Source organism: Thermobia domestica, chromosome 5, assembly GCF_964235325.1.
Source record: "Thermobia domestica chromosome 5, izTheDome1.hap1.1, whole genome shotgun sequence".
Lineage (NCBI taxonomy): Eukaryota > Metazoa > Arthropoda > Insecta > Zygentoma > Lepismatidae > Thermobia > Thermobia domestica.
The window spans coordinates 67238429-67262034 of NC_137458.1; the positions used below are offsets into that span (position 1 = coordinate 67238429).

The window sequence follows — 23606 nt, forward strand, 5'->3', positions numbered from 1 at the left end:
GTATCGTACAGAAATACTCTGCTGGCGGAAATTATTCTGTTACACTGTGGTATTTTATATTCACTCACTCATTTTAAACCCAATTTTGGAAGCCGGAGCAAGAAAGCAAACAAGAACAAGAACCAATATAGCCCTTGTAATGGTTTGACACTAGTACCATTACATTTGTATACATAAAATACTGGTTCCCTACACTGTGCACAAATGATCCAACAGTGGAAACTAATAACCAAGAAATTTATCACTCACTCATTTTAATCTCAAATTACCCTTTTTATGATATGCTATTCTGCACCAGTGCTCAGGTATTTTTGATTTGCTGTCAGCAGTGGTGTATTTACAATTTTGTTTCGGAGGGCTTTGCTAACTCCCTTGAAAATTTGAAAATTCTGCAAGATATTTCATTTAATTTAAAATAGCAAATAAAATTTCAGAAGGGGCTTAAGCCCGGGAGTCGCCCCTTAAATACAGCACTGGCTGTCAAAATAGAAATAGTAATTTTAGAATATATTAATGTTTTAATTACTGACGAAACAAAACTTACGTGAACGATGCGTTTGGTCCTAAAATTGCCACTTGTGTATGACATATCAACTATAATCAAAATGAAAATCTCAGAGGAGAATTTGCGGAAAATCATTTTTACTGTGATCATTATTTTCTTACGTATTGTAAAGAAGAAGAAGAAAAGGTAAGACATGAGCATTAGTAAGCGTAATAAGGAAAGTAAGCTAACTTAACCTTAAATTTGATCTAAATTACTTGCTAAGCAAAGCAACACGTTCATTGTAAAAGTTAATTAACGTGTAACAGTTTCCGTACAGGTTTACTTTTGGGACACTACTCGAAATAATTGTAAACAAGTACGTCCAGAATTACTTTTAGCGCACCACTTGAAATGTTCAAAACTTAGAATGCTTTCACTATTTTTTTTTTTTTTTTACTCTTTCTAAATGATTTCCGTTGAGCAACGTAAAAATATCTCACATGGCCTAGTCAAAATTCAAGGGGGCCAATCATAGGCAATTGTTGGAAAATTACAATTCTTTTGTGATATACGTATAAATACAGCGTCCGGATGTATGCATAAAATCTAGAGTGCAAGAAACAACTAGTGCTAAGTGGCAACTAATAAGCACAAATGCTATGTAAACGAGTCGGGGCAGGGCGAAGCTGGGGATCCCTAGCGTGCGAAGGGAGCAGGTGCGTCAGCGAAGGTGGGTGTATGCATACGCAAAGGTAATGAAAACGAATGGGTTTTAACAGTACCTCTTGTCATGGTTTCATACTAATAGTGCTCCACTTGTAAACAAAAATACAACTTCTGAACCTTGTGCAGAAATACACCACCGATGGAAAATAGTTTCTAATACAGTGATTGTATCCGTAGTAAAGCGCTTATAAGGATTTTACACTAGTAACCCTACACCTATAAATACAAAATACGTGTGTATTATTTTGTAGCTAATTCTATCGCTTGCAGAAATTTGTTTTTTATAAGTAGGTCTTTTCCTACAATGTATTGAATTTTAACTAAATCTTCCAAAATGTAAACTAGCACCAGAAATTATTTCACTGGTTTCCTTCTTACTGTCTGCTAAATGATTTGCACTGGTCGATATGAAATATTTCACTTGATATAGATAAAATTCAAGGGGGCCGTCAGAGGTAATTGTTGAAAAATTACAGTTCTTGGTCGATTTGCGTAAAATACGGTGTCCGGATGTATGGCATAAAAACTACAGCACAAAAAACACATATTAACGTGTGCTAGGTGGCTAGATAAAACATGCAATCTAGCCAAGCTAAAGAAAGAGGAGTAGTACTAAGGAAAGTTACTTATGTAGAAGAAAATAATGTAAGTGATTTATAAATATAAAAATACCGTAAAAAGTGCAATTTGCTAAAAAAAAATAAAGCTAGATTCCAGTGGCCACCAAACAAATGTTGTTTCGTGTTTTTCGCACTTGTCTTGCTTTACGCGCATAAGCATTGTCGCTAATATGCCTGCTTTATATGAACTCAACTCCAGGCCGGTAGCCAGCCCAAAAATGTAGGGTGGAGATTTAATCATAGTTCATCATTATATTATAGTTCATTTGCAAGTCTACAGTGAAAATTATGGGCCGGACCTCCCTAGACCCCTCTGGATACGGGCCTGCTCACCTCCGCACGGACCTACTAACTTTGCTCTGAACTGGAATAAATTTCGTGCTTTCTTGTAGTGACCGCAATACCTGTTGAAACGGTGCATGTTTTTTAAACACTTATGACTAGAGTATATGCCTATTTATTAAAAACTAAATTACAGTGTAACGGTTTCGACAACTTACCGTTGACTTCATGAAACACTATCTAAAAGAGATATCTTCAGAGCATAGGCATTTATACTAAAAGTGAAAGTACTAAATTTCATTTTTGCATGGGAAACCACCTGAGTCGTACTTCACTGGGCGTCATCTGTCGGCCACCTGCCCTGACATTACCCTCCCACCTGTATTTATCTTTTCCAAACATCTTTGTTTATAGTTTACCAGTTACCGTAAAACTTTCTTTTAATTTTCGTTTGATGCCTAGTAGATATGATTTAGAAGTAACCAGTGGTGCCCACCCCCTTTATGTCCATAACGCACCCCCCCAATTGTCTATCCGTAGATGTTCTTCCATGAAAAAATTTTCTTTTCGATTAATTTTTACACCTCCTCAAATATATTTATAGAGATTTTTACCCCCCCCAATATTTCAATGGCGCAGTTTGCGTCATAGCCCCCCCTCTGGGCACCCCTAAAGTAACAGACTGTATCAAATACAACTGATTATAAATACATCAATATAAGAATATATATAGACATAAAAATAAAATATAAAATAGAACCATGTATAAAACTATATAACTGTGTACAATATTAATCTATATATAATATTAAATATATGAATATAAATTACATATAAATCTGTCTAGTCTTGTTCTTTTTCTTCTATTTGTTCTAATAATTTATCTCATAGCTCATGTATTAACAGTCCAATTGTCCAGTTCATTAATTTGTCACTTTTCTCTTTCTTTATCCTTTGTGTTTCCTTCCATTTCCTTATTGGTCTATTCTCCCTTTCTAGCCCCCGTACACTCTCCCAATCTATATCTCTGATCAGAGGTGTTTATCATTCCTTTAGTGAGTTCCAGAGTCGTGGTGGATAGAGTTGCATGCATGTTTTTGTACGAATAATTGATTTTCTGGCATTTTGCACGGATATTAAATGTGTACCAATTATTGCACACATTCGAGTGATATGGGAACAAGAGTTTCCTTTCTAGATGTAATTACTAATGTATACGATGAAATGCATATGTATTAACAATATTATATAAATATTCAAACAATAAAAGATTCAAAATCACAAAATGTGCGAACAGTTTCAAAGCCTTTTCATTTCTTCCTCAACGCATCTCAAGAAAGCTTGTTGCTACATAAAACTTACGATGTATTGGGAAGAAGTTTTCTTTAGCTGCTCTGAGGAAAAGGTGACGAAAACTGTTCGTAGATTTTTGCTTTCTGATGTTTTAATGTGTGAGAATTATTTGTGTTAGTTTTTATTTTTGGGTGATTAGTTTTATATATATATATATATATATATATATATATATATATATATATATATATTTTTTTTTTTTGGGGGGGGGTGGTGGTGGTTTACATCGAATTTCTTGAAAGAACGGTGTATTTATAACCATAACGCTTATACTCCCTTAAAGGTAACCTGCACCAAGGAATGAGAGATCGCCTATAAAACAGCGTTGGCAAAAACCAGGTTTTTTTGGTTTAAACAATTTGCTTTATGTTTTTATATCACATATGGATAGAAATAAGTTTGTTTCGTTTGGTGTTATTATGCAGCAATCAGGTTATGCTAGAAGGGCTCATATAAGCTTAAAGCGGAATCCAAACCGCTTTTCGTCTTACATCCGAGAGAAATTGTCCTCCATTTGAACTCGAAACTGGTACTAATTCGCCACAAATGCGATACGTCTGCCGAGTCACTCATGAAGGACTCCTGATAAAAATGCGTTGTACTGATCTTTACATACTGGTCTTTACATAATTGTCAAGAGTCACTTCAGGACTGAAAGATACACAGTTACTGAAGTGAAACCATTATACTGAATTACATATGGGCAATTACATAATACTGCAGAGCACAGAAGAACTACGTAATTTAGTCCAAGTTAGTTTACTATGACTTTTATTAGTCCAAGTTAAAGAAATACGACTTAATTTGCATATCAGTAAGAAAAGTGAATACAGATACGAATTTGAGTCCACTTTGGCTCTGACCCATTTATACATAAATAGATACCAAAGATACTTCTGATTTCAATAAATGCCTCTCGTGGGGTTGTTTGACCCCTCCTCCCCCCAAAAAAGTACGGCATTTTGATGTATTTTATCAATAGTAAACATTATTAAAACGAAATAATATTTAGAATTTTTCTTTGATTGCAATTGCATAACAATAATAACGAACTATAAAAATATCACAAAAGAGACATTGAGAAACTCATATTAAAAAAATGCTTTTGTAGTATAATCTCCTTGAGTATTGACTGGGGCATTCAGGTCTGAATATAATACGAATAATATACGGGAGTGAAACGTGATAATTCACAAATGTGTGTTCATCAAGATTTTACGAACACTTACACTTTTACGAACATTTTTCGTTTTTTGATTTAAACCAGATGTTTTTTTTTTTTTAAAAAAAAAAAAAAAAAAGAACAGCTGGTTTAAACCAGCCAACCCTGCTATAAAATATGATGGTTCAAAATATCAACTTTAAATGTTATCAAAATTGAAATATTTAAATAACGAATGTGTCGGCGAGCCTGTGTTCTCAGTCTGCACTAAAAAATTATATAAATAGACATATTAAGTTATATAACTGTATAACCGCCTCCAGAATGGTCGAGCCGTTTAAATCAATAGAGCTGTCTGTCGCGAGTCGCATCTCACTGAGGTCATTGGTGTTAGTCGTTCTATTACCGTTCGTTTCATTTATCATTCTTGTTTGTTCGTTTCATTTAGCCTAAAAACCAGAGCTCGTGCGCCCTCTTTAACACTCGGAAACGCGTCAAACGGTTTTTCAAACCAATTATGTAAATTTCCACTTATTTATACAAGCAAATCATGATATATTTCATGGTCACGATATATTTTTACTCACGTATTACTTTTTTCATAAAAATCTGTAATGAGCAGCAATTTTCTACATTTTTTGTTACTTAACATTATGCAGTCAAAGAAACCGCTTTGCGCTCCTAGGTATATCAGGCTAAAAGTTCTCCCATTGCATCATTATTTACTCAAACTTCTCATAAGCCACAATTTCTTGCTTTCACCTTCGAGATTAACATTAATCACCATTCTACAGTTAAAACAACGTCATTGGACTTGAGACCGCAGATACTCTTTGTTTTTTGGAACAAGCCAATTCATGTAGGAACAGTTAGAGTAATATAGTGGTGCGATGTATGTATGGAAGTCAATCATTTATTATTATTATTATTATTATTATTGGTTTGACTACTTGTATTTATTCATTTTTTTTTAAATTTTAAGTATACTGTTACCATATACATTGGCAGCACAAAACTGTTTTTTAAATGTTATAATCTCAGCCCGTTTGTGAGTGACGGCCATTTTTGTTGATCATCGTGTGCGGATTAGATACTTTGCAGACGTTGGCATAGAGTCGTATATCCTAGGACTGGATTATTCGGAAACATTACAGCAAACACCATTTGGTGCTATTCTATTTTATGGGGGCACCTCGCTTACACTCGGACTCCCTTTCCGCGCTTCTGACCCGACTCGGTTAGATAACATTCGTGTTTTTAGTGGGCACGTAGCATAGTGTATTTTTAAGTGTTCACGTGTTATACTCAGCCCTCTTAAAGTGAATGTGCATCCATATGCAACTCTTCCCTTAGAAAACCTTCTAAGGCAGTAAGAGTAAATTTCCTAATAGAAGTTCATATTTCAAAAATGTAAGTGTACCCCTGCCCCACACAATAGGATAGCACGCATAATTTTCTTTAGCGTTTTCTCTTCTTTAATTTTGTCTCTGCATGAAAGATCTTAATTGAACCCTAATAGGCGAAAATTATTCTCTAAGTGTAGTATCAAAATTAACATATTCCACTTTTTAGAGATGAAGTTTATAATGAAGAGGTGAAATATCGAAGTTGATATTTTATATAATTAGATATGGTATTACACTCAATATTACACCAACTCAATATAACTCGTATAACTAACGCAAGGAAAACGAGCGAAGTAAGTGAAACGTAAGATTGAGTGGTGTTGACGCAATGTTTCTCGCAGGTGTGGTCCAAGATTCGATTTTGCGATCATGCTTCCGTTAAGCAGTACAGGCCAAGAGGTCAATAGATTCGTGCTCGCATAGCATCAACAGTGAATACTCATCGGTATAGCACGACACTCTACATCATTAACATTAAAATAAACATTACGAGGAAAATAGCATTGACCAGATTTGTCACTGCCTTTCTTCTGGTCAGATGCGCGCGCTTTGGAAAGTTGACTTTTAATATTAAAAGTCATAAAACGTAAATAAAGATAGATATCGATCTGCGAAATGTTTTAAAAATAACTTCAATCATTTCTCAATATTTTTCTCGCTTTGCACCTCCATCTAACCTGAAAAATAAAAAAGTTTCTCACTAGTCAACTTTTTAGATATTGCATTGCAATGGTATACGCACTTTTTCTTACGTTTTATTTTTTAATTTAAAATTCAAAAAGTTTTTTTTGAATGCAAACTTTTTCAACATTGGCACCAAATGGTGTTAATAGCTGTATAAGTTTCACTTTGTATCTCTTATAGTTGAGAACTTATTACGTGATATATTTAATTCTACGTTAGAATTTGCCATTAGCAAGATTTCACTGTTTCAATTTATTTCAATACTTGAAAATTCCTCTTGAAATGAGAAAAATATATTATTTGATAGAGAATACAATGTTCTACAATAATCTATCCATATCTAGTAAGAAAAAATTATTTCTAAAATTCATGCTAAGTTTGGCAACAATGGGTATAAGGAAAAGCATTGCCATTTACTCCTGTACTGCAAACTAAGGGTGAGACGCTCTGTAGATTGACCCATTGTGGAAGGTGATTAATGAACTGTTTATCTGGAATGTTTTGTAGTAAGATGAAGAGAAAAGTGCTGGGTATTCCACACAAAGAAACTCTTCACAAATGTTCTTTTTTTTTTTTCCCCTTTCTTTCTGCTGTGACACATTTTCGATTTTTTTTTTTTTTTTTTTTTTTCATTCAAGAATTTCTAATTAGCCAAATTTTTAAGTGCTTTCACTTCTTTAACCATCTCTCTATCTTTTTCTTCTTCGTACGCTGATAATTTTCTTCGCGTTTTTGTGTTACATTTTTTCTTAATTCTTCACTCAAATTAGATATTCTTTTACTGCTACCGATGTGATATCAAGAGTTTACCAACCAGCCATTTCTTGGCTTACAATTAAAAACCATACCCGCTTCGAGTAACTAATGTTGTACCTCATATCTGCTGCCGAAATTGCAAATGATTATTCTTCACGTAGCAAATTCAAAGAAATATTTATTTCGTTACTGTTTGCTTCTGTGTTTTGGTTTGTGCAATATGGAATCGAAAATATATTCCTTGTCTGTCGGAGGAAAAGTTTAAAAACAGTATTTGTTGTAATTCCAGATAAAGTATAATGTCTGTGAATCAACTAAATAAATTAGGGATGCAAATAACGCCCGGGGCAAGTGGTTCACCGTTGCGGGCGAGTTTTTAATATCACTATTAAAATACCGAAGGTAAGTAAATGGTTTCTATTGTGGGATGTAGGCTAGTAGCTTTCTTTCTTGGGCTAATAAAATTTTGTTGGTTATTTGCATCCCTGAAATAAATTAATAAATAATGAAAGTTATTGGCTTGGTAAATTTGTAAAATTAGAATTAACAAAATTAAAAGTCGATATTCAGCCATTGTAGAAGGACATTATCAAAGGATATAATAAGTAGTAGATAACAAGGAACTAAGTTAATTGTTGATGTTGATTACACTAGTTTTTCCTAGGGGCCGCAATGGCTCGGTGGTAGAGCGTTCACTTCTAGTGCTTGGGGTCCTTGATTCGATCCCAGCTCGCGCCAAGCGAGTTTTGTGGCGGACAAATACCGTATGCGTGGGTTTTTTCGGGGTTTTCCCATTTCCACCCACTTTATCCACTTCATTCATTTCTCATCATCACCATCTTCTTTAACCTTGCCGGCATAACCATAGGAGGTAAAACTTAGATATTTCATTTCATATCACACTAGTTTTTCCTTTATGCGACATTTTGTTCCCTTTTTAACCTCTGACAGGAATCGTGCATTGATTAATGTCACTCGACAACGAACGAAATATCGAATCGTATTTGTAGTTGTCTGTTCGTAATTTTGGAAGCTTATGGTTACATAATATACATTTCAAATATATGTGTGCAGTGATTCTCAATATAGTTTTACGCTCTTCCATACTAAAGATTTTGTAAATAAATACTTTTTTTTCTCTTTTTTTTCACTAGATTTTTAGGAGCTCAGCAGTCATTGGAAAATGTCTTCAACCAAGGTAAGATAAATGTTAATTATTTTCGAATTTGTGTATTGTAGTTGTCTAGTAATATTTTTAATTATGTATTTAATTAAGAGTCATACTCAGATAGTGGCACTTGGATTCCCACAAGAGAGGAGTCACATCACTACGAACTAAAAAGTTATCGCTTCATTCTAATATGAAAATAACGTAACATATTCATTCTTTATAACAGATTTATTTTTTTGTTCACGTGTAAAATGATAATGTTTCATATGTATGAACATTTAAGATTTTTTATTGTTGGTTTTTGACATATCTTCTCCACTGAATAATTGATTGAAACACAGGAAAGCAAAGCAGCGAATTTGCCATTGTTCTATCATAAATCTGTATATGTCTTACATTTAGAACTACTGGATCTACTGGAGAACAATTGACGTTGCAACATTGTTCAACCTGTTTCCTCGTATTCGAATTTTTCAACGAGGACACGGTGGCTCAGTGGTAGAGCAGTTACTTCTGGTGCGTAGGATGCCTGGTTTAAATTCCGGCCAAGTAAGCTTGTGGTAAACAACATCGTGTCCATGAATTTTTTCAAGGTATTCTCGTTTCCTCCCACAATCTCATTCCACCAATTAATTATTCATCTCCCTTAACCTAAAGGGCAAAAACATTTGACGTTAAACACATTTCTAATTTTCATTTCGAATTTCTCAGTCGATTCTGTAAAATTAATTCACTTAGACCCAAAAACGTGCATACTTAGTAATGATCAGTGTAATTTTAAATGGATTTAAAACTAAGCAGTAATGAATAGACATTTCTTGTAAATTTATTAAATTTATTAACGTGTAATAGGGACATGGTAAAGTTTTCATGATGCATGAAAATTCAGGTATGATTTCGATTGTTTCTAGCAAATGAGTAACTCGTGTACTACTACTTGTTTTCTACCTGAACCTAGAGCTTAACGTAGAGTCTGAAGTACTTGTGCTTCTACCGTAAATCGAACTCTAGTATCCCATTTGTTAACCATATATAGCCACGAGTAAGCTCCATAATATATATGAAGTACCGCGAATTTAGTGGGAGCGGAACCTGCTGAATCCATGAGTATTTCGCTGTTTTGAAACTACTCTAAATGACTTGACAGTTGACTTGGATTCACGATTCTGATCTTCAGGTTAATAAAAACTGTAAAAAAAATATGTTTACCTATTTATTTTTTTGTATACATGAAATTCATAATTTGAAAAGCTTCCTCATGACTATGTGGTTAGCGTACGCGCCTCCAGAGCAGGAGACCCAACTTCAATTTTTGATAGGCGCTCATGTGGGTTTGATCCCACATTGAGTTATAAGTTCATATCTCACATAGCCTAGGCGCTGAAAAGAGTCGTTAAACTCCAAAACTAACCAACCAACATAACTTGAAATTGTATTTTTCAAGAACTTTATTTCCGCTACTTATTGGTATTTTATAACTACGTATTTATTTCAATTACGTGTAACGATTACATTTATCTGTAACTTCATGGGCTTGTATTTACAATTAACATTTCAGAATTTACGATTCATGGTGATATGCAAATTTACCGTGAATTATTCTACAATTTTGAAGCAAAAGATACCGATATTCATGATTAGAAAATTACGATAAGAGAAATGTAAAAATGTACTCAATTCATAAACAATAAACTTGAAAAAGACTCAGCCAGCCCGAATTTTTAGAAGGGGCAACGACAGACATCAAGGAACTCCACAAAAGTGTGAATTTAGTGCATTTATTATTCTGAGTTCCCAGATATTTCTGTACTGTCTTCCCTAATTTTTTCTTGACAAAGGTTAAAAACTCGTTTAATTTTTCCACTTTTTCGTAAACCCATTAGAATAGATACGGATGATCAGCTGTCCACGCGATATGGAATTACATGTGAACGTACAGTGTTAAGGCAATCAGCTGTTGGGGAGATTCACGGTCCAACTGCAAAGACTGTCATTAGATCCTGATAAAATTTATGTGGAACTTGTCAGCAAGTGTACTCTCTGAAACTGAAAAAGAATAATTAAAATCAGAATATCTGCGTTGAAGTTATGCGTAAGTAAGCACACAATGAAGTCAGTCAGTTACGACAATATTAACACAATCAACCGTAAAAGAGTTTCATGGTTTAACTCCAATGGCTATCATCAGATCCTAATGAAATATATATAAAACCACCGCGAGAACATTCTTTTTCAAACATAAAGTAAAGCAACAAAATTGGTGCACCTATGTCGAAATTATGCGTGATCATACACACAATTATAGTATGAACATTGTCAACCATTGAGAAGTTTTATGGTCTAGCTCCGAAGACTATGGTATTCTTAAATGAAATTTATGTGAAACAATTAGAAAAGGTACTCTTTTAAACAAAATAAAAAAATTGGTGCACCCGTGTCGAAGAGTTATACTTGAACATATAATACATATCTAGAAACGGGTCGAATTGATTTTTTTTAAATTCTGTTAAAAAAAAGTGTGTATCTGAGTTCAGAAGATCAGAGGCGACACACACTGTCTACGTTAAGGGATTCAAGATCCTAACCAACTGCAGGTCAACTAATTTCAGAGTTAAGAACCTAACCACAAATCATGGCACAGCACACTGTGATATAACTTAATGTATGTAAGACTTATTATCCTATATTGTTGTATTGAATGGTCCCTAAATCCCAAATAATCTTATTGCTTCAAAGTTGCCTTCATTATGGAGAAAGAATACTTGGCTTCTCTGACATTAAAAGCTTTTCAATAATTTCTCTGATATTAAAGAACTTTTTAACAATTTCGGTGATTTTCTCTGACAAAAATCGACTTCCCTGTTTTTCCAGGTCTGTGGGTATTATATGACTTATGGAATCTGTAACAGAGCAGTCACTTCTTTTCACCTTGCATTCTCGACCAAATAACTGAAAGTTTCAGGGGTGCCTGAAGGTGATCGCAGAAGGTTCGACGGTCTCCAGGCCATTCAGTAGCTATAGATCTGCTCTATAGTTTATTTATGTTTACAATTAACGTTGTGTATTACCTGGATGCAACTATTCTTTGGAGGTGCATCTTGTCATGATTGAATAATAGCGTAAGACCTTTAAATTTGAGCTTTTTGTAACGAGAAAATGCCAATGGGCGATATTTGGTGCACCCAACAAAGATGATGTAATTTTACGCAAAAATCATCCAAATGCTCTAAACTGAATTTAATTTGGTGAATAAAGTTCAAGAATTTAATGTAATTTTGTTTTATTCTCATATGCTTTATTTCGTATATAGTTTTGCTTTAAAAACTGTGGTATTCCTTATAAGTTACAGGTTCGGAAACAAGACGGTGTGCCCTCATAAGAAGTGTCTAATTGGATGTAGATAACGAATTTGATAGATATCGTAGACATTTACGCTAATCTAAATACCAATAAAAAAAAAACTTGGATATTCAGAAGTGAATAAATCTTACATCCAATGTATTTTCGTACAGCTAATGTTACCTGTAGATTCCGGAGAATATTGATTTACAGATCCATCATTTTTTTCTTTAAACTTCCTGGCAATAAATCCCTTTCACAAAATATAGAAAGCAGAAGAATAAATAATTGTAGTTTTATATCTTTAGATAATTATTTTGTGATTTAAAATTGCACAAAATTATCTTTTAAAAATTATTTAATAATCTTGTTTTACGACAATACACTATATATTACACATCTTTTTCTTCTTCTTTAAACTTAATTACAAAATTTTCAAAGATTATTTATGTCAGAGAGACAATTTTATAACATTAACACGTAGTAAACTTAAATCCAACAGCGCAGATAGACATAACATCAGCATACTGAATAAACATAAACCAAACATTCAAATGTTAACATTGAAATAAAATGAACAAAGCTGAAACGGTCCGTTACAAAACTCTCCGCAGCGTAATGTTTTGGAGAGAGCAAAAACAGTTTACGGCGATGACTGCCCACTCTAGACCCTCTACCTGAAAAGGCTATACAGTGAAACCTCCAATAACGGACACATTTGTAATCCGCAAACACTGTAATAGGAAAAGACATATTGGCAAACATCTTTAAAGCGGACACTCTCTAGTACGAACACGGACAGTCTTTCCTGTCCTTTATAGGTATTATTTACCTCCATATCACAGACACTTTCTCTAAAAACAAGTTGAAAAGTATAGTAAAAGTACCTTTTCAGTAATTGATACATGTGTCACCAAGGAAGCATTGTGATAACATTTTGCTTCCTCAAGTAGCTGTTCAGCAACCCAGATGAAGCATCTCTGTTAACAACACCCTCATGTTCTTTCCTTGCATTCCACTCCACCCAACCTGCTTTAGAATCAAAAGTGATTGACACTTGCCCGCCGTTTGGAATGACACGTCATTCTACTGTTCCGCTGGAACCTCTAATCAAGGAAAAGATAAGTTTGATATTGTTTACCCGTGTATACGCATATTGTCTCAGTGTCTCTATTTCTAGAAAGAAATCTTTTTTAAGTCATTCTGCATCGAATAAGCAATAAATTGTAAGTTGTTGTGAGCTTTCGAAATGCCACAAAAAGCGCTAAGATTAAAAAAAAAAAAATCGAAGTGATTGAATTTTCAAAGAAAACTGTGGTGTGTGAAGGATAGCTGAATAGTTTCGTATCGGTAAAACACAAGCAGCCGAGATAATAAAAACCACGACAAGTTAATGAAGTTGTGGTGTGAAAATGGTAATGAAAAACAGTGTCGCAGTGCTTTGAACAGAGTTGGTGTGCAAGTGGATAAAGTGGTTTTTGAATGGCTCTGTGGAGTGCGAAATCGAAATATTCCTGTGTCAGGGTCAATGCCACAAGCTAAGACTTTGAAGATAGCAGCAGACATGGGTGTTACAGATTCCAAAGCCTCGAACGAATGGTTAGAGAAATTTCGGATTAGACACAAAATTTTTTTACAACGCGATTTGTGGAGAATTCGCAGATGTCGACATGCCCACAGTCATGTAACAGTTTGATAAATTACCGTCGATAGTGTGTAATTGCATATTATCTTGTGTAGTAATTTACGTAAGAAAATATTGAAACCTCTTTAAGACGGACACCTCTCAATAGCGGACATTTTTTTATTCCCCATGGCTGTCCGCTTTAGGGAGGTTTCACTGTATAATCGCTGTGTAGCGCAATGTAAAGCTTTTGCAGTTCGCAAAATGGTAACATATTTTACACTGCATATTTTACTTAGGCAGTTAACTGATTAAGATTCTTAAAAAGTAATAATAATAATAAAATAAGATTACCATATATTAATTTTTCTTCTATCCAATCATTATGAATTGAATTTGCAAGATCACAGTGACCGCGCCCGCTCTTAGGTGTTGGGTGAACAGTATTGTACTGCTACTGAGTCACAGTCACGTGTGAGAAACACTTCGCAGAAAATAACATAAATATCGGGAAATTTCTGATTTTGCCTTTATTCCAACATCACTTAATAACGAAATCTGAAACCCCTTAGATTACCAACTAAGAAGTAATTATTTAAATTTTATTCCTTTTTTATTAAATCAAGTACAAATCATTTAAATAAAAAAAATCAACAAAATTGAAAAATAAAACGAAATCTTTGAGTTTTACGTCCCACGGTTATGCCGGTTAGGCTAAAGGAGACGGTGAAGATGAGAAATGAATGAAATAGTGGAATGAATAAAGTGGGAGGAAACGGGAGAACCCCGAGAAAACCCACGCACACGGTGTTTGTCCACCACAAAGGTCACTTGGCGGGGGCTGGGATCGAACCCGGAACCCCAAGCACCAGAGGTGAACGCTCTACCACTGAGCAACCGCGGCCCCATCAACAAAATTGATTTTTTTTTATTAAAAAAAAGTTATGTTGTTCAACCTTGTGTTTTGTAAAGTGCTATGCAATACTTCTTTCTTTAAATATTATATGATTTAAAGTAAGGAACGGCTTAGCAAAACCTCTTAACATATGTAATGGTACGTTTTATTAAAATCATCTAATTTTTACTAGGGTTTTATTTTTTATTATTTAGTTTTTGTAATTTTCATTACTGATTTATTTTTTATTGCTTAAATTTGGTTTTCCACTTGTATGTTTCTTGAATTTCTGTAATGAGGTTTTTATTTACTGTGAAGTCTTTATTGTTTCTTATTTTCTTTTCAGATTGAATTTGCAGTGCAAATGTCTTGTCAGAATTGCGTATCGCAAATTAGTGAAAAGTTAACTGGTGTGAAAGGAATTAACTCGTTTAATGTGTCATTAGGTACAGGAGAAGTTGTGGTTGATACTTCCCTCCCAACATCAGAGGTTCAGAAGCTAATTGAATCAACTGGAAAAAGAGCTGTGATTAAAGGATATGGAGGTATCTAATTACACCATTTTTATAGAGTATTGTTTCCTGGCATATTCAATACACATTTTATAATCTTTTCAGTTGTCTAAGATATTTGAAAAAGTGTATGTTACATTTTGCTAAGAGACATTTAACGTTAAAGATACAGCTGTAAAAATAATAATGCGGTAGCTCAGGGGTAGAGCACTCACCTCTGGCTTGTGGAGCCCCTGGTTTGATGCAACTTTATGGGCTTTATGGTTGTCATACATCGTGTGCGTGGATTTTCCCAATGTTCTCCTGTTTCATTACACTTTATCCATTCCACCATTATGATCCATCTTATCATCACAGTCTTCCTTAGTGTCAGATCATAACATGGCCCCTCCACACACACACACACACACACACACATATATATATATATATATATATATATATATATATGAATATGAGTTTCTGTCTGGTAGATCAAGCAATAACTGCTAAACCAATTGAAATAATTCTTGGCATGATAATCAACGTTAGTCCCCAAGAATCATATATTAAATTGATTAAAATAAATGTCCTAAGGGGGGAGCGAGTGAGTCATGATTTATGTGAAAAATTGAGTATCTCATGAGTCCGTCAAGTTAGGAAGATGAAATTTGATATATATAAACTCCTCATTAGAAATAAATAGACCCATCTCCAAGCGTTTTTGAAAATTTCCGTTTTAAGGAGAAAAAGGGCATTTATCTACATAAAATCTACATTCGCATGTATTACAGCATAACTGGAACATCTGGACCAAGTTCAACCAAACTTGGTACACATATAACTTATAGTCTGGAAGAAGTTTTGTAGGGATAAGATAACTAGCATTTCTGGAAGAGGGGGTGAAAAAGGAAATACCTGTAAAAATAATCGAAAATGACTAATATTATTGGTGAATTCATAGTTTTCGGCATCGCTGAGATGATTGATGACATTCCCGTTGACATTGAAGCTCAAGTTTAGGCTAGATGGTTCATGTCTAGTTGTCGGAGAATCGACAAAAGCAACACCAAAGGCGATGCTTATCGTTATTTATTTCACTTATTGTTTTATCGACAGGGGCAACGCTAAAGGTGTTGTTCTTTCTTATTTCACTCATTTCTTTATTTTCAATAGAGGTGGCAAGGCGTTACTCTTCGTTATTTATTTCACTCATTCTTTTTCTTTTAACGAAGACGTAGAAACGGCAGCACCGAAGATATGGGGTGCGAAGAGGTTGACATTACAGATTTTTATCATTACAGTTTCATTGAAATGTGTATCTTAAGAGAGGAAGAGTTCACGTACTTTACATGAACCTTTTCTCTCCATGCGAAGACGGAGCATTTCAGATAATACATATGTATGTAGATATACACTGTATGATAGCGTTTCTGAAATCGTGGTCCTCTTAAATTGAACACTAATTCAAAATACAGAAAAAGTTAAATGAAAGTGAATTACGTGTCGTACACTGGTTGAGGACTTTAAACAGGTACATATTATCCCTACATCTTTCCCATGTATGATTTCCTTCCCACATTTTTTGCAATACTGTACATTTGTATATGATGTTCTTTTTGAACTGAATGTTTCATTCGTTTTTCTCCACTTTCCTGAATTATCCTTAAGTTATGAACATAAATGTTTGTATATGTGAAGTGTTTTCCTTCTTAATCTCACCCATTCAATTAAATTTTCACGTATGTTGGAACTGGAAAGTTTAGAGCTTAGTTTTTTGCTGGTAGCACAGTTTTTATTTTGTTTAATTTATGGTTGACGTGAATCCGAAATATGAATTGACTGAATTCATTCTTCTGTCTTTAGAGATGATTTTAGCAAACTAAAAACAGCAATCATCGTTTCTGATGCTCATCTTGACGTGTAGAACAATTGTGAAATGAGCTCTATTATGGCTAAATGGTTAAAACTTCTTTTGGTATGGTCATCACAATCGATTTTGTCATAAAGGACTATTGTTTAAAATTTTTCAGGAGTACTCTCGTTTTCATAACGTAAAAAGTTTTGAAACCAACTTAAAACACGTGGGTGCCATAGTGTGGACTTGTACACTTGATACACATGACGTAAGTTCTAGTTTGACGACACAATCACATCTTTGTTCGAGGTTATTTCTCCTGGAACAAATCAGAAACAGATATTCAATGAATTGTTTCTGACGGTGTGTTTTGTGCTTGCATCTCGCAACATACGAGTAGTATGCACACAAGATGACACAGAAAATAGATGTAGATGGCATGACGCGTTGCCGAATAACATACAGATTGGATTAAACACAGTCAGCGACAGTAGGTAAGCTTTGAATATTGCTAGTATGGAAAATTTCCCCGTGAGTAGAACCCAAGTCGTAATGATCATTATCTAGATTTAAATTGTCGAGGACAGTTGATCATGAAAGCGTCCGCACTGAATAGAAACCTCACACTAGCCTTTAGACAAATGTCTGTATTGCTGGCTATACGAGGCCGCTCTATATGCAAAACGACAAGCAGAATGCATTTATTTTATATAGCAGTATCACCAGACCCGCGTAACATATAATAGCTATTATGTTTAAACCTCAGTAGGGTTTACTCTTGACGAATGACTGTCATTTTGGTGTGGAGAGTGATTCTTGACGTCTGTGTATTTGGCTCGCTTCTGATCAAGTTACAACGCAGTCAGCTTTGTATGAACGGATAGTTATGATGATACCGGAATTCTCGCGTGAGAAGAGATCATGTTTGGGCACCTACACTGCAGCTGGATAACCTAGACGCATTCTAATAGGGATGTTACCTTCCAACAATATGTAAGACCTCGTTGTGGTGCATATGAGTCTAGATTCCGTATGATGTAAGTCCAACCCTATCAACTGATGTAGGAGTATCTCGAATACGAGAATGTCAATATCTGGATGAGTCATCTCGCTCCACAATAACATCAAAGATTCTCGTAGTTGCAGGCAGGCAGACTTAACTCTGTCAGCACTAATCATTGTCAATCTCCGAAGAGTGCTTGTTCAGGAATTGGATGTGTTATGCCATAAAATGCTCGATGGCCTATCCCACAGTACAGCGACCCGTTGTGCAACCTGTATGACCTATATCTCGTGTTGAATAGTTCTCGCATCACAACTAGTATGTGTAACACTGACAAGAAGAGACCACATAGGATAATATGTCCAGTATCATTTCAACTTCGTTATTAATATCTGTCTAAATGCCGGTATTTGTCACGTTTCTTCACATGTTGGTTCATTTTCTGAGAAGTTCCTTAACTTGTGGACGATAGAAGTGTAGTTCGAAATTATAGATTACATGTAATTACCAGGTCATTTTCAAAATCATAGCTTTGTGCTTCTTTGGTGGAATATGAATATGAAATTCAAACGTAATATGAATGTTTTCTCAATATAAAAAATTGAATGGAGGTCAGAAGTTAAATTATATGTATTCTTTGTTTTCAGAGAAGAATTATAAGTTGTTTAGAAAATTCTCGATTATAATGAGTTCCAAGTGTGTATTATCAGAATAAAACTACTTCTTATCTATTACAGAGGTAGGTCACTTGGGAGCTGCGGTAGCTATGCTAGGAGGTACCATAGGAGCGAGCGTAAAAGGTGTTCATGGCGTTGTGCGATTTGTTCAGAAGAATAATGATACGTGCATTATTGATGGAACAATAGATGGTTTGCAGCCTGGATTACACGGGCTTCACATACATGAATGTGGTGACATATCACAAGGATGTCAAAGGTAATTAAAGTGTACTTTCGTGTTTAGAACACCTAATTCCTTTAATTTCACAAATCACTTTTGCACATAACTACAATAATATCTAACTAAAATTATTCCAATCATTTTTGCCTTCCTATAGTCAACTAAATTTTCGAATTGCTTGTCACTAGGTGAAGTGTAACGAAAGTTATACGAACGCTAATGTTCGAGATAATTACAAAATAGATGTTTCCAGGCAAGTATTGTACTTTGTGAGGTCCTGTGCATGGGTTAAGAAGATACAGCCATGGGAGAGGGTTAAGGAGATACAGCTAGCCCATTAAGTGAAAGCTAGTTATCACCTCTGCAACGCAGACAATTTTGTGAGGAACTGTTGGACGAGGAGAATTTCATGCACAAGCTATAGATGTCAGGCGCAGCCCATTTCCATTTCAATGGCTTCGTTAGGAAGCACAATTTCCCACATTGGGCCGAGCAAAATCCAGATATTGCAGGAGGTTCTGTTGAACAGGAACAAACTGACTGCGTGGTGTGCAGTGTCATATAGTATCATGAGCCCTTATTTTTTTAAAGATGGTGATGAGAACACGGTTACCATAATGTCTGAACGCTATGTTAGTATGCTAAACACGTTTGTTACGAGAGAACTAAATTGCTTTCCACACACAATGGTTGCTTGTTTTAATAAGACGGGTCAATATCCCAAGCTACTATACAGTTTGTTGCTGCTCTATGACAGTTGTTGGCTACCGAGTGATTTCAGATTGATAACATGCCGTGGTCTTAAGATTAAAACGAAATTTCCTTCAATCAAAGAATCTCAGGGTGAAGGAACACCAGATATGGGGGTATTTTACTGATGACAAGATTCTTCCCGTGAGCGGAGACCATTTAGAATGTAAATGGAAATGTCCGGAATTTCCCAACAAATTCACTACAGAAGATTGAAGTAGTTCTTTCAATACTTTAACATCAAATATGATAGAAAGTAACATGAGAATTACACACACACATACATATATAATATATTGTTATCATGCGAAAATTGTGAGCAAGAATCAAAGTCGAGCAATTTTCATTTAACATAAACTAAATGTTAATTTGATATTTGCTAACAGCATACTTACAGGTTATGCAACTCAGGGAAAAAAAAAGTGTCACAATATTAAATTATTATTTTGTGCGGATTGTGGAGACTGGACGCGTACGCTGCAACATGTTAGTCCTGAGAAACTTAGCTGCATGCTGCTTGCTCTCGGCGTGCTGAACCGTCTCGGACCTAGAGCGTTTTTGTTGGAAATCGTACTCTCAAATACCTTTATTCTTGCGTCGTCTACAAGCACGCTCTTATTGGTTATAGTTCAGCCACTTGCTACTAGATGCCTAGGATCTTCCTTGCGAGGATTATCCCACAGTCTGAGAGAGAACCGAGAACAATGCGTCCTCGTATTATATGAATGAAGAATTCACTACACACGAAATTGTCCCAATGAGTCCACTTTGCTAATATAAAAATAATGTCCACAAAGTATTACAAGATCTCATAAAATTCCTAATGTGTAAGACTTTTAAGGTTACCTTAAGAATTAATTTGATACAGTTGAAGGATGAAAGCAAGAATCAATCCGTGAGGAAATCGTCGAGATTCATGTGGACGTGTTACATCGAGCTATGTAGGATTTCCCTCGACGACTGCGGGATTATGTGCAGAAATAGTAGTCATCTACTACATATGTTTGTGCCATATTATGTTTGTAAGTAATGACATCATATCCTTTACCATTCATTGCATTGATACACTATGTGATCAAAATTATCCGGCCACCTGGCTGAAAATGACTTACAAGTTCGTGGCGCCCTCCATCGGCACTGCTGGAATTCAATATGGTGTTGGCCCACCCTTAGCCTTGATGACAGCTTCCACTCTCGCAGGCATACTTTCAATCAGGTGCTGGAAGATTTCTTGGGGAATGGCAGCCCATTCTTCACGGAGTGCTGAACTGAAGAGAGGTATCGATGTAGGTCGGTGATGCCTGGCACGAAATCGGCGTTCCAAAGCATCCCAAAGGTGTTCTATAGGATTCAAGTCAGGACTTTGTGCAGGCCAGTCCATTACAGGTATGTTATGGTCGTGTAACCACTCCGCCACAGGCCGTGCAGTATGAACAGGTGCTCGATCGAGTTGAAAGATGCAATCGCCATCCCCGAATTGCTCTTCAACAGTGGGAAGCAAGGTGCTTAAAACATCAATGTAGGCCTGCGCTGCGAGAGTGCCACGCAAAACAACAAGGGATGCAAGCCCCCTCCAAGAAAACCACGACCACACAATAACACCACCACCTCCGAATTTTACTGTTGGCACTACACACGCTGACAGATTACGTTCACCGGGCATTCGCCATACCCACACCCTGCCATCGGATCGCCACATTGTGTACCGTGATTCGTCACTCCATACAACGTTTTCACGCTGTTCAATCGTCCAATGTTTACGCTTCTTACACCAAGTGAGGCGTCGTTTGGCATTTTCCTGCGTGATGTGTGGCTTATGAGCAGCCGTTTCAAGTTTTCTTACCTCACGCCTAACTGTCATAGTACTTGGAGTGGATCGTGATGCAGTTTGGAATTCCTGTGTGATGGTCTGGATAGATGTCTGCCTATTACGCTTTACGACCCTCTTCAACTGTCGGCGGTCTCTGTCAGTCAATAGACGAGGTCGGCCTGTACGCTTTTGTGCTGTACGTGTCCCTTCACGTTTCCACTTCGCTACCACATCAGACACAGTGGACCTAATGATGTTTAGGAGTGTGGAAATCTCGCGTAGACTTCTGACACAAGTGATACCCAATCACCTGACCACATTCGAAGTCCGTGAGTTCCGTGGAGCGCCCCATTCTGCTTTCTCACGATGTCTAATGACTACTGAGGTCGCTGGTAATGAGTACCTGGCAGTAGGTGGCAGCACAATGCACCTAATATGAAAAACGTATGTTTTTGAGGGTGTCCGGTTACTTTTGATCACATAGTGTATATGTCGATTCAGTGGTCATTGTCTTCTCGACATTTCAGTTTCAAAATTTTTCAATTTTTAAGAAACCCTGTATAATAATCTGAAATTTTGAGTGATAGAAATGCTAAACAGGAGTGGACGTTCACTAGCAAATCGAAAGAATCAGAGATAATGTAAAGAAACCATTTCATCTGTGTCCAGCAGGAAAGACGTTATAATAGTTTCCCAGTTCATCTGTTCACAGTGTCTTAGTAATGTGTATGAACTCCACCCCGTGCATTGTGCAGTTCTGTGGTGTATGTTGGAATCCGACATCTTGAATGCAATGTTTTTTGAAGCTGTTGATGTCTAAAAACCTCAGTTTTGAACATGTTCCAAACATCTCCACTGCTGGTTACATCAAGTGACATAATGAGTCTGCGAACTGTTTGATTCGAGACATGGATACCAGATTCCACATCAGGTCTTTGCGTTATTCGTGTCCGTCTTTTGCGTGCTATTTTTGGATATACTGATCTTCCCATAGTGCTGGGTAACCATTCCTCAGTCGAGCTTACACGCTGTTAGTCTCCCTGATACGTTTTCACGTTTTGGAGATTACCTCTTGCGTAAATAGCAAGATACCCTATCTCTATCTCCTTCCCTGCAATGCCATTATTCTGGTTTAATCGAATTGCGAAATCGACGTGATGAAAAGTCGTTCGTCATTTGACACTTGCACTGCTGTGTAAATACTTATTATTATTTATTGAGTCAATGAGACGAGCGCCAAGTCAGGAAAATCCGAGCGCAGGCTGCAACTTTGTGACTCTGGGATGAAACAGTATACATGTCTGCAGGACTTTATCTTGTTTTTGCCATGACAGCGCATATTACTTACCTTTCCTAATAAAACAGTATTCCATTTTTTTTCAGAGGAATGTATGTTTGTTTGTTATATCAAAAAGATAGATGGAACTTAACGGATTTAAAAGTTCCTGAAAAATAGGTGAAGATTATGGATTTTTGTTCATTTTTATGTATAAAACATTATAAAATTAAATAGATATTGCATTTCTGTCAGTTCTAAACTGTGTTAGGTTGTAATTATTTATCGAGTATATGAAACACGTAATACCTCAAATTACCTATCTAATAATGTTTCTCGTCTATTTTTCCACCAATATTTTGAGTAAGACACTCGGCCACCCTTTTTCAGGGACACATAATGGCATAAGTCCTTTTTCACAGCAATCTTTTTTGCCTCAACAGTGGTAATTTATGAATATGGTGTGAAATTTTATCGGTACTCCTGGTCGTGTATCCTTCCCAGCACAAAAAGCAATGTGAAGATTGTGCTGTGAAAAAGGACTTAAGCTATTGTGTACCTCTGAAGAAGAGTGGCTGAGTGTCTCACTCGAAATATTGGAGAAAAAATTGATGAATTTTTTTTAACTTGTTTAATCTGAGAAGAAAATAATCTGTAACACTTTCCACGTGATTTACAATAGAAAACCAGTTAAAACTGATTTGGTTTTTCAAAATCAACTTACAAGAACTTTTATTTGTTTATTTATTTGTTTGTAGCTTAGGTGAGCACTACAATCCTCGAAAGGTTCGTCATGGGAGTCCTGTAAACGACGAAGACAATCGAGTAAGTGAATTGTATTGTAATGTTTTAAGAATTTAAAAATTCTATCAAGTTACATCTTTTAGATCTACATCGCATTACTTAAAAGTTGTCTTTATGAATTACTTAGATAATTGCACAACATATGAAATATTTAAGTAAATAGCACGAGCTCAGTCATTCCCAGCTGGACGCTTTGTAATTTATAATTT

General features: G+C 35.7%; 1 protein-coding gene across 3 annotated transcripts in view; it reads left to right on the forward strand.

Annotated features, from left to right (window-relative positions):
- Positions 1 to 701: 701 nt before the first annotated feature.
- Positions 702 to 23606, forward strand: part of Ccs (Copper chaperone for superoxide dismutase) — a 34310-nt gene continuing 11405 nt past the window's right edge. The window contains exons 1-5 of one of the 3 annotated variants that reach the window (XM_081758725.1): positions 702 to 726; positions 8631 to 8674; positions 14852 to 15050; positions 18595 to 18793; positions 23352 to 23418. In XM_081758725.1, coding sequence (XP_081614851.1) covers positions 8660 to 8674; positions 14852 to 15050; positions 18595 to 18793; positions 23352 to 23418 — 480 coding nt within the window. In that variant the 5' untranslated portion in view covers positions 702 to 726; positions 8631 to 8659. Of the gene's footprint in view, positions 727 to 785; positions 864 to 7766; positions 7879 to 8630; positions 8675 to 14851; positions 15051 to 18594; positions 18794 to 23351; positions 23419 to 23606 lie in introns of those variants that run through there. The other 2 variants (XM_081758726.1, XM_081758727.1) reach the window with 2 other exon arrangements.